A 19,287-nucleotide genomic window follows, 5' to 3' on the forward strand; every position below is an offset into this window, starting at 1 on the left:
CCTTTGGACTATTCTGAGTAGTGCTATAAACATATGTGTGCCAGTTTACGTTTAGGTCTGTGGTTCATTTTGAATGTTTTTGGGTGTGATGTAGGGGTGCGACTTCAATCTTTTTCACCTGGGTATCTGGTTGGCCCCAGCATCATTTGTGGAAACACTGTTTTATCCCCATTGAATTATCTTGGCCCCCTCGTTGAAAATGAATTGACCAATCTTATAAACTTTATTTCTGTATTCTCAATTCTATTTTATTGATCTATGTGTCTATCCTTATACCAGTACCACTTTTTAAATTATTATCGATTTGTAGTATGTTTTTAAATTTAGAAGTGTGAGTCCACCAATTTTGTTCTACTTTTTCAACTTGTGTTGGTTATTTTAAGTCCCTTGCTTTTCCATATGAATTTTAGAATCAGCTTGTAAATTTCTTCAAAAACGGCAGGTGGAATTTTGAGAAGAATTGCATGGAATCTGTAAATCAGTTTGGTTATTTTAAGTCCCTTGCTTTTCCGTATGAATTTTAGAATCAGCTTGTAAATTTCTTCAAAAACGGCAGGTGGAATTTTGAGAAGAATTGCATGGAATCTGTAAATCAGTTTGGGGAGTATTACCATCTTAAGAATGTAAAGTCTTCTAATCCATAAACATGGGGCACTTTTCAATATATTAGGATCTTCTTTAATTTATTTAAACAACATTTTGCAGTTTTCATTGTATGAATCTTGCACTTCTTTTGTTAAGTTTATTTGTAGTATTTTATTCTTTTTGTTGCTAATGGAAATGCAGTTGTTTACTTAACTTTCAGATTGTTCATTGCTACTCTATTGCTACTACACTGTATTGTTTATTACTACTGTGCAATTGATTTTTGTATATTGATACTGTATCCTGCAACTTTGCTGAGCTTGTTAATTAGCTCTAATAGTTTTTTGTGTGCGGGCGTGTGGATTCCTTAGGATTTTCTATATACGTGACCATTTGTGGACAGAGATAGTTTTACTTCGTTGTTTCCAACCTTGATTTCTTTTATTTCTTTTTCTTGTCTGATTTTCCTGGCTAAAACCTCCAGTACAACATTGAATAGAAGTGGGCAGAGCAGACATCCTAGCCTTGTTTCTGATCTCAGGGGAAAAACATTCAGTCTTCTACCACTATGTATGACGTTAGCTGTGGGTTTTTCATAGATACCTTTTATTAGGTTGAGGAAGTTCCCTTCCATTCAAAGTTTGTTGAGTGTTTTTATCATGAAGGAGCGTTAGATTTTGTCGAAGACTGTCAGCGTCTATCGAGCTGATCACGTGGTTTTTGTCCTTTATTATATTATTATACAATATTATATTATATATTATATTATTATACACTGCATTGATTGATTTTTTGATGTTAAATCAACCTTGCATTTCTGGAGTAAATACCACTTGGTGATGGTGTAAAATTCTTTTCATATGTTGCAGTATCAATTTGTATTTTGTTGATTTTGTTTTTTGCATTTATATTCTTAAGAGATATTGGTCTATAGTTTTTTTTCTTGTAGGGTCTATGTCTAGTTTTGTTCTTATTAACAGTGGCCTTGTAGAATGAGTTGGAAAGTGTTCCCTCCTCTTGTATTTTTTCAAAGACTTTGTGAAGGATTGGTATTAATCTTTAAATGTTCTTGTTTTGATTTTTTATGGCTTCCTTTGTAGTTTACCATTTGCTATTGTTAAATGCAAGTGGGGCTTGTAAGTGGGGCCAGGAAGGTGATGTTTATGGTGATCACCTCCTGTAGGACAATTGACAGTAAAAACACAGGACTCTAAATAGAACTGTTGAGTCTTCACTCTGCCTACTTCTACTGAACAATGCTGAACACTCAACCACTGGAGAACATGCTTAATTGTAGAAACAAATTAGAAGCTTTTTATATCTTGAATTCAGAACCACAGTTAGAAAATGCCATTTTCCTCAGTGGAGCCCCTGGTATATGCCCAATTCACTGTCCCCAAATTAAGAAGCCTTACCTGTAACTTATTAGTGCCAATTTGTTTAGAAACATTATTTAAAAGAGCCTATTAAGAGGTGTTACACTGACCTCCTTTTGAGTCAGAGATCCTGAGAACAAGGAGAGTTTGTTGAATCCTAGACATCACGTAAGGTAATATGAATAATAAATATTTAGATTGTCTTCCTACGTGTTTCAAAATACTTTTGGTCATTAACCACTCTACCAACTCAGTGGGGAAAATTAACACTGAAGAAATAATAATAACAACTAATGTTTGCTAAGTAATTCCTATATGCCAAGCACTTTAAAATCCTTTACATATACTATCTCTTATGTTCCTCATAGCAATCTTATGAGGTCAATACTAATATTATTCTCTACTTTTCAGTTGTGGAAACTCAGAAACAGAGAGGTAATCTAAGTCGCTTGGTGTCAGGCAGGTGGAGAATGGTAGATCCAGGATGTGACCTAAACTGGAAGTTAGAGTGGATTAGGCATATTCCAGAACAGGGATTCAGATTCAGGGTTTCTGCTTTATAAGTTTTGAATTTATAAGTCATTTGTCTCTCTCTAATGAAGAATACAATTTTCAGTCAGCAGTTAAGAAATGTCCGTAAAGGATGTATTTAGATGGTCTAAGTCTAAGGACTTGAGATTACACAGTCTCTCTCTGCAGGGTTAATGTAATAGGTAAATTAGTATAATAAATATTTAACATTTATTAAGGGATTACTATGTTCCAGGGTAAGTGAGTTATTTGTATAAGTTAACTAAATTTGCAAAATAACTATGAAATAGGTATTATAATTACCTTCGCCAATCATAGCTGAAGCCACTGAAGCAAAGACGTGTAACTTGCCCAAGGCCAATTAGCAATAAGTAGCACAGCCCAGATTTGAACCCAGACAGTCTTGCTCCAGAACCTGTATTCTTAATCACTTTGTCATGCAGTTTCTCTAAGTCAGTAAATAGTCACCTGATACACGGTCACAGCAATAACAGTCACACCCAGAAATCAGTGATAAGACTGGATCATCGTGTTTATGCACGTGCAGATTGGAGTCACTTGTACAGGAGAGAAATGTGTTATGGCTCAAAGGAGGAAAAGGCTTTTCTCTGAATATGAGACAACCTGAAACGAGTATAGAAGTACAAAAAGAAAACTTAATTTGGAAAGGGAGGCTGTTAGCTTGTGCTTCCACAGAAGACAGGAACAGACTGATGGGATATGGTGAGCGCTCAGAAGCTGTGGTCCTGAGCAAGTTGTGGTGGTGTGGTTTGGAGTTTTTACCTCAGAGGTAAAAGGGGACAGTTTGAAAGAACAGTTCTAGAAAGTGAATTTGATAAACTCAGCATGGGGAGAGGTTGAATCAATATCAACTTCAATTTAGATTAATATCAACTTCAATTACAAGTGTTTCCAGTGATATAAGAAGCATCTGGAAATTAGCAGAAAAAACTTGACCATTTGGGGTAATATTTCCCCCTTCATGCCAAAATCATAATAGTTTGTTTTCTTTTTCTTGTGGCAATGAAATCACAGACCTGGGTTTATCTGGCACTTTTCTTCCTGGGAATCGAAACATTTCCCCAGATGTTGTTCTATGGTTTTCGCACACAGTGTTCTACCCCTATGCAGGGCCACATATGCAGACCTCTGTGTTTGGGTGGGAAGAGCGTAGCTCTCGAGCCAGTCAGTGACCAGAGAGCTGGTTGTACCTGGGCCAGTTTCCTTCCAGACGTGTGGGCCTTCTAGTCTGCAGCCTAGACATCATGTAATGAAGTAATAAACTTCATGTAATGTTTTCAATGAAATTTTTATTAAATTGAAGTTTCTAAGTTATTTTTATCAAGAAGAAAAATTACATTCACATCAAAAGCAAGTAAACCAATATTGCCCACCCTTTCCCTTCCTCACATGAAAACAGAGATCAGTGAAAGTCTTTTAAAAAAGACTTTTTTGGTCCATTTCCACTTTCAAGGTAACCTGGTGGCTTCTTTTCTCAAGCCCTCACACAGGTATTCAGGAATACCAGGATGGTGTGCCAAAGATCCCAACAGCTTGTATTACGGTGGAAGATGCAGAGATGATGTCAAGAATGGCTTCTCGTGGGAGCAGAATTGTCATTCAGCTGAAGATGGGGGCAAAGAACTACCCAGATGCTGATTCCTTCAACACCGTAGCAGAGATCGTCGGTAGCAAGTATCCGGAGCAGGTGAGTGAAGGCAAGGGATGGGCTGTCTGGGAATAAGGTGTTGTGGTCAAGTTTTAGTTTTTAGAGACGGTTTAGGAAAGAGAGAATGAGTCTGCAGAGAGGGTCTTCATAGACTCCTTAAAGGCAGACACTTTTTTGTTTTTCCTTCAAGAGTTTACTACTTTGACCGAAGAAGGGCAGGACTAACTGAAGGGCAGAATATGATCCACTGTGTGGAAATGCAACTCCGAATAGTTGAGGGCAGTATTTGTCCATATGTGTTGTATTTCTTCCATTTGGAGCCACTTGGCATTTGAGATCATACCAGTAGTTGACGGCGTGCTTATTGTGTGACTTACCTTCCTCCATCCTTTCAAAGCTCTGTGAACTAAGTCTATTTTCTTCATTTTGCGGGTGAGGAAATTAACCTAAAGGAAACTCACTTGCCTAAGGTCCATACAGCTAGTAAATGGCTGAGAAAGGACTCAAACCCAGGACCTTGTGAATATTAATCCAAGCTATAGACCACAGTTTATGTGAAATCTTTAGAGGGTTTTTTTTTTTTTTTTTGGAAACTTCAAATAGTCTTAGATGCATATTCAAACTGTATAGTAGCCGAAGCTTAAATGACTTCAGCAAGTTACTTATTCTCTAAGTCTTAGAGAATTTATCTACAAAGATGGGGCTGGTGTATGTAAGGAACAGGATTACTATGAGGGCTAGACTAGATAATGCATATCTGATAGCCTCCTACTATAGTGTTTGTCACATCACATGCCCTCATTGAATGTCATGTCAGTTTACTTCCTATGACATCAAGTGTACAAAAGATGGTTTTCATAAGGTTTCTGGTACAAACCTTCTTTATTAGTAGTTATTGAAATTCTGAAAATAGCACTTAAAAATATAGCTGTTTGGGCAGTTCAGACTTGTATTTTGTTTAAGAATGTCAGTGGGATGAAGGAACAGGCACACAGTAATGGAGAAACAGTCCTTCTGCACATGTCCTGACTCAGGGCCTCTCTCACACTTAAAGGGTTGCGCTGCAGTAAGATGCGTTTTACGTTTTGGGACCCTCTTCTCCCTTCCTAAATGACCTGCTCCCTGGACCCGGACATGCGTCAACCCTGGGGTTACGGCCGCAGGGGTAATGGAAAAGCAAGATCTCAGTAGAACCATGGAGAGTCAGACAGTGTAGAGAAACTGTAGGTTGTTTTGTTTTTTTTTTGCATACGCGGGCCTCTTACTGTTGTGGCCTCTCCCATTGCGGAGCACAGGCTCCGGACGCGCAGGCTCAGCGGCCATGGCTCACAGGCCTAGCCGCTCCGCGGCATGTGGGATCTTCCCGGACCGGGGCACGAACCCGTGTCCCCTGCATCGGCAGGCGGACTCTCAACCACTGCGCCACCAGGGAAGCCCGAAACTGTAGTTTTAAATGTTGAGAAAACAAATAAGCCCAGCCCCTTGTCTCTTTAGGAAACCGAGAACAACAGAGGAGCCAAGAGTCCACGTTTCAGGTACTGAGTAATCCCTAGTCCAGGGTGGGAGGAGGTTAGGATTATATATTATCAGTTGTCTGGATGAACAGGCTGATTCTGGCCTAAGGGTGGGTGGCAAGGTGAGAGTGAGCTATTGGAACCTTAATCTGAAATGACCAGTGGCTGTCGGGCTCTGAGGTCAAAGCATTAAAACAGAGGCGTTCTCGGGCTGCAGCAGCTGGAGGGTTGAGGTAGTGCTGGCTCAGAGCTTCCCAGGAACCGCCGGCATCTTCCAGCTGAGCGTGCTCGGGCCTCTCCTCCTCAGCCCTGCGTGACTGTTTTTCCAATCAGTTTTATTGAGGTATAATTTACATAAAATAAACTCACCAAATTTAAGTGTACAATTCGATGAGTGTTGAAAACTGTAATCCAGTAATGTAAGCACATCCGTAGCAGAGAGTATTTTCATCACCCCAAGTGTTCCCTTGTGCAGTCTACTCCCCTGTGCCCTGGGCACCACTGATCTGCTTTAAGGAACTATAGCTTTCTCTTCTCGGGAGTTTCATATAGGGGGAATCATGTAAGCGGGGTCTTCCGGGCTGGCTTCTTTCACTCAGCATGATGCTTTTGAGGTTCATCCGTGTTGTTGTATCTGCTGTCCATGCCTTTATACTGTTGGGTAATATTTCACAGCATCACCTCAACCCTGCAGCTGCTGCAGCCCAAGACACATTTCACAGTGTGTTTATCCATTCACCGCTGATGATGGACATTTGGGTGGTTTTTAGTTTTTGACTGTTATGAGTAAAGTGTCTGTGAACATTCTTGTATAAGTCTTGTATAAGTCTCCCTATGGCCGTATGTTTTCATTCCTCCTTGGGTAGGTGCCTAGGGGTGGAACTGTGGGGCTGGCCTGAATCTTAAGCACCCTAATCTCTGTCAAGATGCTTCAACCTCTGTATTCCATGGGGGTAACGCCTTCTCCAGGAGAGTGATGGACAATTTCAGAGCTGTCCCAGGAATCAGGATTAAACTTTTACCTCTATCATAACGTTGCACAGCGTTCCAAGGGTTAGTTATAAATACCTTGTTGCCTACATGTAAAAGATAGAAGATTAACAAAAGGTCTCCCACAAAGAAGTCGCAGCATCATTTGCCCAGAAGGAATGTGGGTGAGTGCAGTGAAGTGAAGTCCATGTGTCTGTGTTTTGGGGGGGAATCTGCCTTACAGCCTGCCTGGAACCACAGGGCATGTCTAGACCAGAAAGGGAAGTGGAAAGCATGTGTTCTCCCCTCCAGGTGTGAGGTGAGTTAATGAACCTTAGTAAGCACCGTCCATCCCTGATAAAGCCTCCTCTGGGAACCCTCCCCTCATCCCACCACTTTATGCCATTGTTATGCTGTCATCTCCCACCAGAACTTGCAGATGCCCTGAGCATTCTATTTACTTTCTTTTCTTTTTTTCCCTAATGCCTGTCCAAGAACTTGGCATGCAGTAGCTTCTCAATGCATATTTTAATTCAGTAAAATGAAGAGAAGAATAAAGGAAGAAAACAAGTAGAAGATTTTCTTAATCTCTATTCTCTTTAAATCCGGAAGTTTTCCTGCCCATTTGGAACATTGGTTGTCCATAGGCACATTGGACATCACCCATGAATGCAGCTCTGTATGGCTAAACTCGAGTCCATCAACTCCCTCACACCTAACCCCTCGCCTTGGTTTCTTGTCTCTGTTAAAGGAACCATATTTACCTATCAGCACAGTTCAGAAACGTCAAGTTCTTTTTCATTCTCTCCTCTTTGTTACTGTCCTACAGTCAGGAACCATTTCCTATTCAGTCTACTTTCAGCCTATTTAAAAAAAAAAAATCTGTCCCTGTCTTGTCTTTACTGTCATTACTGTTCTAATTCAGGCCCTTGCTATTTCCCTCCTGACTTTCTTTTCTTCTGTTCTCTTTCTGCTTCTGCATTTTTGCAATGCAGTTCAGTTATCTTTTAAAACACCGATCTCAAAATGGTGTTTCCATGCTGTCAGGTCCCCTCTCCTGTTCCCTATAAGATAAAGGTTATGATCTAGGTAAATGCTGAGGTAAGTGACCAGAGGTGAAGAAGACGGAAGAAAAGAGACCATGCAGGGGGGCGTTTGGGGGGGTTAAATAGGAGACAGTTATGGTTAAATAATATAGTACTATTTATAAATGAGCAGAAAATTAGAATGAAGAAAGAGGGAAAGGAAGTGTATGATGGAGATTCAGTACCAGCTAAGACCCATTCTTTCATTGGCTAGTGAAGGAGTTCAGCTCTCCTAAACTCTGACAAGATTTTCTAAAATCATTCAACTTTATTTTAAATGATAAGTATGCTGAGTGACATAAATGTTGGTCTTGATACTTTAGGTTGACTAACTTATTTATCCCTGACACATCCTTGCTACCTTGCTACTTTTTATACTAAAGAATAGTGCTAAATAATGCTGAGCAAACTAGATGGAGTGGAAATTATTTCTAAAAATGAAGAGGAACCCAGCAATCCCACTACTGGGCATATATCCAGAGAAAACCATAATTCAAAAGGATGCATGCACCCCGATGTTCATTGCAGCACTATTTACAATAGCCAGGTCATGGACGCACCTAAATGTCCATCGACAGAGGAGTGGATAAAGAAGATGTGGTACATATATACAGTGGAATATTAGCCATAAAAAGCAACGATATAGTGACATTTGCAGAGATGTGGATGGGCCTAGAGACTGTCATACAGAGTGAAGTAAGTCAGAAAGAGAAAAACAAATATCGTATAATATCACTTATATGTGGAATCTAGAAAAATGGTAGAGATGAACTTATTTGCAAAGCAGAAATAGAGTACAGATGTAGAGAACAAACTTACAGTTACCAAGGGGGAAGAAGGGGATGGGATGAATTGAGAGATTGGGACTGACATATATACACTACTATATATAAAATAGATAACTAATGAGAACAGACTGTATAGCACAGGGAACTCTACTCGGGGCTCTGTGGTAACCTACATGGGAAGGAAATCTAAAAAAGAGTGCGTATGGGTATACGTATGACTGATTCACTGTGCTGTACAGCAAGAAACTAACACAACATTGTAAAGCAACTATACTCCAATAAAAATTAATAAAAAAATTTTTTTAGATTAAAAAAATAAAAATGAAGAGGATATGTTGAAATCACCATTATTTTTCCTGGGTGGCTTGAAAGTGAGCTGACACTCAGGCAGTGGCTGATACGCTTCGGCGGTGACGCCCAGCACAGCCCCTTACACGCACAGCACCTGGATGAAAGGGAAGCAGTTAACACGTAAAGAATCCTTCCGATTTGGCCTGAGATCCATGGACGACATGTGGTGAATTTCAGCTCTGGAAAAGTGAACATGTGATTAACGAAGCATTAACATATTTCAGAACCCTACCGCATAATCCAGACATAAGCCTTGACTGAATTAACCACAGGCTTTTAAAAAATGCCAATCATACAAATACTTTATTGGGTTTCAATATGTGAAAAGGCAGAATAAGGGTATTATAGACATAAATCTTACCCTCTTCCTAAAACCCCACGAGCTGGCTCCTCCAGGCACGGAATTCTCTCTCCACCTCTTCTGAAACTGCTCCTCTGTGATTTGGGCATGTTGTGCAGGATTCAGCAGACCTTGAACACTTAGAGGGGGTGCATTTCACTGGGGGAAGGCAGGCCTCTGGAAGCCCTGACATTAGGCTTTGCGACTCCTTTCTCGCAGACAGCTTTTTCCCTGGGGAATCGTTGTATCTGTGAGGCCCGTCCATGGTTGAGAATGAGTCTGAGAGGGTGGAAACGAGAGTTCTTTGACTTCTGAGCTGATCCTCCCTGGCACTAATTGCCATGTTATTCTACTACCATTCATTAAAGAGCTAATTTGCATTGGAAAATTTATAGGAAACTTGTTGCCATCCATGAATTGGTTTTATTTTTTATTAAATCAATAGAGGGTATCCTACCTCTTAGAATAGTCTTAGGCAGAGACAGACAGGTAAGGATCTTAGCAATTTAGTACCAATTCCCTGACTTTCAGATGAGGAAACTGAATCTGAGTGACCTGACCAAGGAGACACAGCAAATACCTGATAGGACACATCTGGAATGTGACTCCAGATTTCCTGACTCCCATTTCTTTCTACCTCAAAGATACTCCATTATGCCTGGGCACACTTTAGCTGGATGGATAGCATTTAAATCTGGGGGATTTTGTTGATTCAGGATTCAAGTCATGCTAACCCTACTAAGTCATTACTTGTGTCTTTCTCTTGTGCATTTTCCTCTGATACCGCTCTCCTAGGCACGAAGAACTCTCAAATAGACTGTCCCTTGTTGTCTCACAGCTTCGTTAGAGCACCCATGAGGGTTGTAACCTGGGAAACCCACCGGTGCTTGGTCCATTCCTCCTATTCATCCTCTCTCCATCAAGTCTGATTTGGGTCTCATTCCTCCTTAGCTCCTTGCCCTTTTCGAAGAGGGTCTGATGGATGCAGCACTTCTTCGGTGTTAGTGACACTTCATGATGCCCTCTTCCCCTGTGCCCCTGTGCCCCTGTGCATACACCTTCACCCTCACCAATCAGGTAACCAGGTGTTTTCTGTTTTAACAAAGGACCACAAAGCCAAAGGACCACAAAGCCAAAGGACCACAAAGGACCACAAACAAAGCCAAAACAGATCTACTACCAATCACATCATTTAAAAAACACTTTTTATTTGGAAATAATTTTAGGCTCACAAGAAGTTGCAAAAATAGCGCAGACGGGCTTCCCTGGTGGCGCAGTGGTTGAGAGTCCGCCTGCCGATGCAGGGGACACGGGTTCGTGCCCCAGTCCGGGAAGATCCCACGTGCCGCGGAGGGCTGGGCCCATGAGCCATGGCCGCTGAGCCTGCGCGTCCAGAGCCTGTGCTCCACAACAGGAGAGGGCACAGAAGTGAGAGGCCCGCGTACCGCAAAAAAAAAAAAAAATAGTGCAGAAAGCTTGGGTGTATCTTTTGACCAGCTTCCCCAGTGATGACATCGAACTACGGCACATTAACCCAGTGAGGAAACTCTCACAAGGCACTCCCAAGAGTGAGCTGCTTTCTTGGAAAGCAGGGGCTGCCTGTGGGCATCCTCCGTGTAGCCCCCAGTGTAGCTGGGGCCCCATCCTGACGTTACCCTAGATAGTCTTTCCCAGGCTTAGCTTATGATGCTTCCAGGGTCTCTCACTCAAACGAACAAGCGAACACAGAAGGAGGGCTGTGCTCAAATTGACCTGACAAGAGGGGAAATTACCTGGGACCAGGGGTACAGGGCACCTGTGGGAGAGAGTCTCACTGAGAACAGAGTCTCTCATGCTGGCTTTAGGGCTGGCCCATTACTATTGCTCCTCAGTGATTTCCTAGGCCTTATTCTGAGGTCTTGCCTAGTAAATGCAATATTTAAACGATGTTAATATATTCAAGAATTCTTCTGAGGGAATTGTATGGAAAAGAAGAGTGTTTTGGATTTTTTTTTTTTTTTTGGTTGATAATATCCAAACCCATTTTCCTAAAGCCTTGATGAGGGGGAATTGTTTTTTTTTTTTTATCTAAGCCTTTTTCCAACAGCAGTTATTTTCAGGGATTCAAAGAACAATTTCAGTTTCATATGCCAGTATTATTTCAAATATAATGCAGCACTGTGCAGGCTAGTGGGAAACATTGAAATGAAAGCTCTAGCCTGTTCACCGGAGAGTTTGCTTTTTCTTTTGTTTAGTGTGGGGCAGGGTTTCTCCACATCATCACTATTGATATTTGGGGCCAGATAATTCTTTGTTGTGGGAGGTTACCGTGTACACTGTAGAATATTTAGCAGTATCCCCCGCCTCTCCCTTATTCCCCACAGCCGTGACCATCAAAGATGTCTCCAGGCATTGCCAAACGTCCCCCTGAGGGACAGAGGTCACTGCACATTGAGAATCACTGTTGTGGAGTGATGGAAAGGACCCACTGGGTGGCTGTTGACAGGCCTTGGTTCCGGTCTTATTTCTGCCACAAATAAGCTGAGTGACCTTGGGCCACTTAATCCTTCAACTATAGAATGGGGGACTTTGTCTGGAAAAGCTCAAAGGTCATTTCCATCCTGAAAATTCCATTATTAAAAAAAAATACTTGGAGATTATCATGAGACTGACGGTGCCCACTGTATACTCTTAGATGGGAGCCCTTTCACTCTTTCACAGTGTAGGGGTGTTGGTAGGTGTTCTTTTCTTTCTTTCCTTTTCTTTTAAAAAAAAATATTCTACGCAACGGGAGAGGCCACAACAGTGAGAGGCCCGCGTACTACAAAAAAAACAAAAACAAAAATATTCTCTGTTCAGATACAGTTAGGAACTCTTCTATTGAAAACAGTTAAACAAACGCCATTTTTTGAGGCACGTCTTAGCCTTTAATGTGCTCATGTGCTCTGGAAAGCTTTTAAGAGGTCGTTTTGCAATATTCCCCAAACTTTCTGAGAAACAGGAGAAAAGAGGCATAAGATCCACTGGATAGTTTATATTTTGGTGTTTTTTTATATTCTTTTTTTCCCCCCAACTGTTCATTCATTCATTCAACACACATTTATGGAGTATGGGGTGTGTGTCAAGCACTAGGATTATAGCAATAGCATTGGGTGGGCAGCACAGCACTGTGGTTAGAAACATAGCCTGTAGAATTCAAATCCTGCTTCTTATCTTACGTTATTAGGTTATTTTGCCCCTCTGACCCTCAATAAATATTAGCCTTCTTTGGAGAGGGGAGAGCTTATGCAAAAGTAAGGAATTGAGAAATAGGAGGGACGCATCAGGAGGTACTGACCACAGAAGCCTGGCACGCCACTTGAAGGGCCGGGCTTTATCCTTTGTCCTTTGTCCTTTGACAGCAGGGAATCACTGAAAGGTTGGGTTAGCAGTGGATTTTTCGTTTTGGTTCACGCTACCCACTGTATATATTCACAGGGCAAAACTGAAATTCAGCCAGGAGATTAGCTGGACTTGAGCTGAGACAGCTGAAATAGTGTTGGAAAAGATGAGAAGGATTCAGGAAATATTTCAGAAATAAAATTGGCAAGAGTTGTTAAAGTTTGGGTAGAAGGAGAAAAAGTGCAGTTTGGGTGATTTGGAGAATTTATTCATTAATTCTACAGGAATTTACTGAGCTCCTACCATATGCTGGTATATTAATTTGCCCTCAGAGCACTTGGGGTTTCATGGTAGAGACAGGCAGTTAAACAAGTAACTGCAGTAACAGGTGGTAAGTGCTATAATATGGTAGCAAAGTGGTATGATGGGGATAACCATCCCGGTCAGGGAGGCCAAGGAAGGCTTTCTGGAGAGATCCAACTTACTCCCACAGCACGAGTAGTTATCCATGAAGAGTTAACCTGCTAAAAGTTACAGGGATGGAGTTGGGATGGGGAATATTCCAAGCAGAAGGAGTAATGCATATGAAAGCCCAAAGAGTAATGTTATTCTTCTTTTAAGGAATGTGATGTGACCTCCTATAATTTCCCAATCCATTTGATAGTGAACTCTGTCTTCATGGAAGTGAGCTGTAAAATAACCTAAAGAAAAAGTCATGGCCTAGTTCGTGTATGTGTTCTTAAAAATACATTATTGAAAAGCTCAGCAATCCCTTTGGAAACTGCCTTAACACTGATGCTGTCAAGAGCCCTGTTGAAGGAATAAACAAAACCTGATTGACCTGGTGGACAAACTCATTCCATACATAATTGAATAGTTAGAGGCTGTGCAGCAAATGCGGCTTTCCTTTCATCTGAATGTGTAGTCTGCTGATTTGTAAAACCTTCTTAATGGGTACAGCAAGTTATTCTGCCTGGGTGGGAGCCTTTTTACTCACTTAAGCAGCTGTTTAAACTTTCATAAGCAAAGTAATTATTAAATCTTTCATGAACATATTGGAACATTGGTTCACATCTTAACCTTGAGTTGGAAAGTTTTGGGGGCTGGCGTTAGAGTTTTAAACTGGCAAATTTCAGTTTCTTTTTCTTTCTTATTATAAACTTTTTATGGTTTAGAACCAGCCAACCTAAATCATGGTAGGAAAAATACATGTGTGGCAAGCATGAGACATTTCATTGTTTATTTTTCAAATTTCTGAAACGTGCTCATAGCTGTGCATGCCTCTGGGCTCATAAAGTCAGCAAGTGGAAATAGCTCAAGCCAGACAGGCTGTTTTAGATAGCCACCCAGGTAGGCAAGGCAAGCCTTAAAGAGTACTCTTTCCTGGACTCAGTGTCATCTTAGTGTGCAAAATGGGACTTGCAGGCAGGAGGATGCCATCGTTCATGGGTTTGAACACCTTTCCCATATTAACGTTGGATCCAATTCATAATAATCATAATCATATGATGAATAATAATACACTTAATGGAGGACTTACTATTGACAGGCAGTATTCTGGATGCTTCTCGTGTATTATCTCCTTTGATCTTCATTATGACCTTGTCAAATAATCAGTGCTCTTATCCCCATGTTACAGATGAAGAAACAGGCTTAAAGAGTTCACAGAATTCACAAAGCTTCTGAGTGGCAGAGTTTAACTCAAGACCGTCCCTTCTCAGAGTGTGTACTCTTTCTTAACAATTCATTATACTGTACGTCTTAGTAGCTTTCTATTCTAGTTTGTGAAATACTGCTATTTAAAAAGTTTCCTCTGTTGTACCCTAAATGAAAAGAAAACCAGGACAACTGTCAGCTTCATAGTGAACAACAACAAATGCTTACTGATTAGCTACTATGTGCAAAACTCTGTGTTATAAGCTTGGAGATATTCTGAGGCAGAGAGGAGAGGAGAGGCGATAGGGGCCCTTGCATGGTGGCTGCTAAGTAAACTAGGCGGTAAATTCTGGAAGCCAGACTCTGCTAACACAGGGCTTGCAGTACTGACTGCATCCTGGCTGGTTCAGTCCTAATGTGGTCATACAGTACCTTGCAGTTTGCAGTGGACTCTCACCTGTATTATTCTACCTCATCCTAACAGGGCTGATGATTACGATTCTCACTTTCAAGACAAGGTAGCTGAGATTCAGAGTAAATGACTAAAGTCAGACACACGTCTAATAAGTGGAAGATAAAATTCAAAGTTTGAATACTCTATACCTTCCCATAGTCACTGCCCAGATCTCTAGTTTATTTAGGGTAAAATAAATGCTTTAAGGATGTCCTAAAAAACAACCTAAAAATCAAAGTGTTCAAATAAATAATTATAATGCCATAAGAGCAATCTTGGTGGTTTTAAAATATACCTGCAAATTCTTTAATCTCCCTCTGAAAGATCGAGCTGGCCTCTCTTCCCCTTTGTGTAGGCTGTACTTAGTGACTTACTTCTAACGAATAGAATGGGGCAGAAATAATGGTGTGTGATGTTTGAGATTAGAACTTAAAAGCAATGTGGCTTTCTTATTGTTCTTTCTCTTGGATCACTCACTCTGGGAGAAGCCAGCTGCCATGTTGTAAGGATACTCAAGCAGCCCCGGGGCAGAGGTCCTCTTGGTGAAGAACTGAGGCTTTCTGCTATCAACCAGCCCAAATTAGCCAGCACATAGATCCAACAGCTCTAGTCAAGCCATCAGATGACTGCAACCCTGGCCAACGTCTTGATCACAATGTTATGAGGCTCTGAGCCAGAACCACCGAGCTAAGCCACTGCCAAATTCTTGACCCCCAAAAATGTGTGATATAATAAATATGTATTGCTTTAAGCCACTAGGTTTTGGGGTTAGCTAATATAGCAATCAAGGAGTATAAGGTACACAGAGAGGAATAACTGAGTCTGAGCTGTCAGGAAAGCTGGCTACTGAAAGATGAGAGAGATGAGTAGGAATTTAATAGGTGGACCAAGAATTTATTGGGAAGTGTTCTAGGCAAAGAGAAAATGTGTGCAAAAAACTATAAAAGCGTGACACTGCAAGGCACATTTTAGAAACTGCAAGTAAAGGACAAAACAAATCTCACAACTCAAAAATCATAGCATAACAAAAATCTCACAACTTTTGTTTAACATCAGGCAAAATATCCCTTGAAATAGAAATTTTAGTATCTTTTAAGTTATTTAAGTTATTCTAACAAATGGGTATTTTATAATTTACTTAACCTGTTATTAGATGTCTGGTTATACATGAATCTTTCAGTAAAAATGATGTTATAGCTAAATAAGTATGCAGCTGGTTATAGCATGAGACTCTCTTTAAGAACTTACTATATTACATGATAATGTAGTAACTAATGTTCCTAAGAGTGAGTTGAGTCTACAAGAAAGTTCCATATATACTATTTAAGAAGATAGGAAAGCAATTAAAACACTGAAGTATTTATGTCAAAAATTAAAACAAAAAAGTACTGTATAAATCCTTAGTGAAAGGCGGAGTTCAGGCTATCCAAAATAGGTACCTCCCTATGTTGTAACTTCACTAGAGTATCTGGGTCTGTGTTTTGAAAACTTTAAGCTTAAATGTAGGGCCAAGAAATAGCTAATGAAGAACACCTGGATTTTCCCCGGGCTTTTGCTCCTCCAGTTCTGCTACAACAATCAGGTAGAAATTAACATTTTATAACCAGTTATGTGGTTTGCTAGGCATCATGCTAACCAACTGAAATTTTATAAAAGGGAATAGCTCACATCAACTTGTTATTCTATGCTATATCTCATTCACTGACTATTTATTGAGCGCTATCCATGTGTTACCCACTGTGACAGTCTCATAAACCAAACCTTTATATTTGTGTTGCAGAAATCTCTTTGAATCCCAGTTCCAGCTCCACTGTTTTCTAGAGTTAATAGCAGCCCTTGGTAGAAGGACTCCATTTATTGTTTAAGTTGGACTTTAATATAAAATTAATACCTACTTATTTACTGTATGCTAACACATATATATGGAATCTAAAAAAAAAAAAAAACTGGTCCTGAAGAACCTAGGGGCAGGACAGGAATGAAGATGCAGACATAGAGAATGGACTTGAGGACACGGGGAGGGGGAAGGGTAAGCTGGGACGAAGTGAGAGAGTGGCATGGACATATATACACTACCAAATGTAAAACAGATAGCTAGTGGGAAGCAGCTGCATAGCACAGGGAGATCAGCTCGGTACTTTGTGACCACCTAGAGGGGTGGGATAGGGAGGGTGGGAGGGAGGGAGATGCAAGAGGGAAGAGATATGGGGACATATGTATATGTATAGCTGATTCACTTTGTTATAAAGCAGACACTAACACACCACTGTAAAGCAATTATACTCCAATAAAGATGTTTAAAAAAAATTAATACCTACTTATTTGAAAAAAAAGAGAAAAATGAAAAAAATTTGACTCAGAAACGCACTAGCTCAGAAAATTGCTGTCAGCATCTTGCTGCATGTCCTTCCCTGTATTTTCTTCTATGAATATTTTATACAGTTATATTTTATAGATATTTTATACAGTTATAAGTTTGATGTCAGATCAAACTTTTGTTTAACATCAGGCAAAATATCCCTTGAAATAGAAATTTTAGTATCTTTTAAGTTATTTAAGTTATTCTAACAAATGGGTATTTTATAATTTACTTAACCTGTTATTAGATGTCTGGTTATACATGAATCTTTCAGTAAAAATGATGTTATAGCTAAATAAGTATGCAGCTAAGGAATTTTGAAGTTGTCTTTTGAACGGTTTATGGGCTTTGCTACCATGGGGTAATTTTAAATAATAATCAATGGGAAGCTTAGGAAAGGATTAACGTGGCTTCTCTCTCTGCCAGAAGAGCTGCCTTTGGAAAGTTCTAAGATGACTGTGTGGCCGTGTGTGGGAAGTACCATCATAGTTATGTGATTGGAGGAAGAATGTTATTATTCTATGTACATTCTTGACTCTTAATTTAGGGTTAAACTAACTTAATTTAATGTCATGTGAATTTTTAGCAGCAATTATGGCCAGTTAATGCATGTTCTTCCTTAGTCATGCCTCATCTCTTTGCAAAATTACAATATTTCATTCCAGATTTATTCTGACCAGGTTAGTAAGTAGCACTTTCTCCTATTTTTCCTCAGTGTTTAGATCAGAAGACTTTTGAGTTTATACTATAAACCACCATTTGTGTATTTTCATAATAAGCCTCTAAGAAGTGGGCCTGGATATGAGAGCACAAGACACAATGCAAAACGGGGTACTGGATCCAGTCTTTTTTCTTTTTTTTTTTTTAATCCTTCGGGGATATTGTGTGGACAATAGAGATGCCATCTTAATATTCTGGTCTTTCTCCTCTCCATCTGTGCGGTATACCGCCAGCCAACCAATATTCCTCAATTGTGCCTTTATGCTTATTCCTTAAGTATGTCTCTGTCTACCATCTATTTTAAAAAGTCAATGGCTCCCTACTTCCTGTAAGATAATAGACAGTATTCCTTAAATCTATCACTTAAAGCCTTGCATCTACAAGCTATTATACTGGTCATACGTTTTCCCACAGGTAATCTGTGTTCTGGAAGCCCAGAAGATTCTCTATCCCATGTGTTTTTTATCACTTCCCTGTCTCTTTGCCTTCCCCATACTGATCCCCTTTTCTGCATCCACCCATTGAAATCTTATCTACTCTTTCTAATTCACTATTTAATTGAATGATTCATTAACATTAATTTATTTAATAAATATTTACGGAGCACCAGTTGCATGACAAAGGACGCCTCCCCAGAAAAGTCTTTCCAGTTAGGATAGTTAATCTCAGCCCTATGCAATGCTTCTCTCTTCAGAACTTCCACTGGTCTTTCTTATGCTTCTCTTCTGTCACACATCTATACCTCATTGATGAGTATACAGTAAGCACTCAAAAATTCTTTTTGAATTAAAGAAAAAATGAATGGATAGATGAATGAAAGAAAAGTTTTGCCTTCTCTACTAGGAGAAGCTAATGACTAAAATAAAATGGTTAAACTGGGATAGAAATTTAAGATTGTTTTGGGTTTCGAGTCTATGAAACACCCCGATATGGTTTCCATATTGGATCATCCCAACACAAAAGGGAATGTATGGAATCCCCATCTTACGATTTCCAGATCAATGCTTTTTTTTCCATCATGCTACCACATTCTACATTATTTAGATATTGTTGTCAAAGGCAGTCTTACACTTTGTCATTGCTTTTCATTAGAAGACATAGTGTTTTAAGAACATCACTAAATAGGAAGATTCTACTTTCAGAGGGCCAGTCACCTATTTTAGCATTAAAAAAGGCAAATATATTAACCTGAGTGGTGAGAAAAACATAGAAGATGAAGTAACTTGGAGAAACCATTTATTCTGAACGATGAGTAAGAGCTGGGTACCTTGATTAGTTCCTAATAGAAGTGAGCCATCAAACAATCATCATAACCATTAGCTTGTGTTCACCATGTGTCAGGGATTTTCCTGTCTGGTTTCTCATCTCTTCCCAAAGAAATCTATGAATCAGGTACTTTTTCTCCCCTAATCTTATGAATAGGGACTGGGAGTTTTAAAGAGATTAGGCAACTTGTCCATGCCTGCTGGATTAGTAAATGTGAGGGGCGGGCAGATTAAACCTTATCTCTATGACTGATGAGTAAGACTC

The 19,287-nt window shown here is 40.0% G+C and overlaps 1 protein-coding gene across 2 annotated transcripts in view; it reads left to right on the forward strand.

The window, feature by feature from the left end:
- The window catches only part of CPQ (carboxypeptidase Q), a 453,369-nt gene that overhangs the window by 196,417 nt on the left and 237,665 nt on the right, over nucleotides 1–19,287 (forward strand). For both annotated transcript variants that reach the window (XM_049700258.1, XM_004275363.3), the window contains exon 4: nucleotides 3,993–4,200. In XM_049700258.1, coding sequence (XP_049556215.1) covers nucleotides 3,993–4,200 — 208 coding nt within the window. The remainder of the gene's footprint in view (nucleotides 1–3,992; nucleotides 4,201–19,287) is intronic.

The sequence above is a fragment of the Orcinus orca genome, chromosome 17, assembly GCF_937001465.1.
Source record: "Orcinus orca chromosome 17, mOrcOrc1.1, whole genome shotgun sequence".
NCBI lineage: Eukaryota > Metazoa > Chordata > Mammalia > Artiodactyla > Delphinidae > Orcinus > Orcinus orca.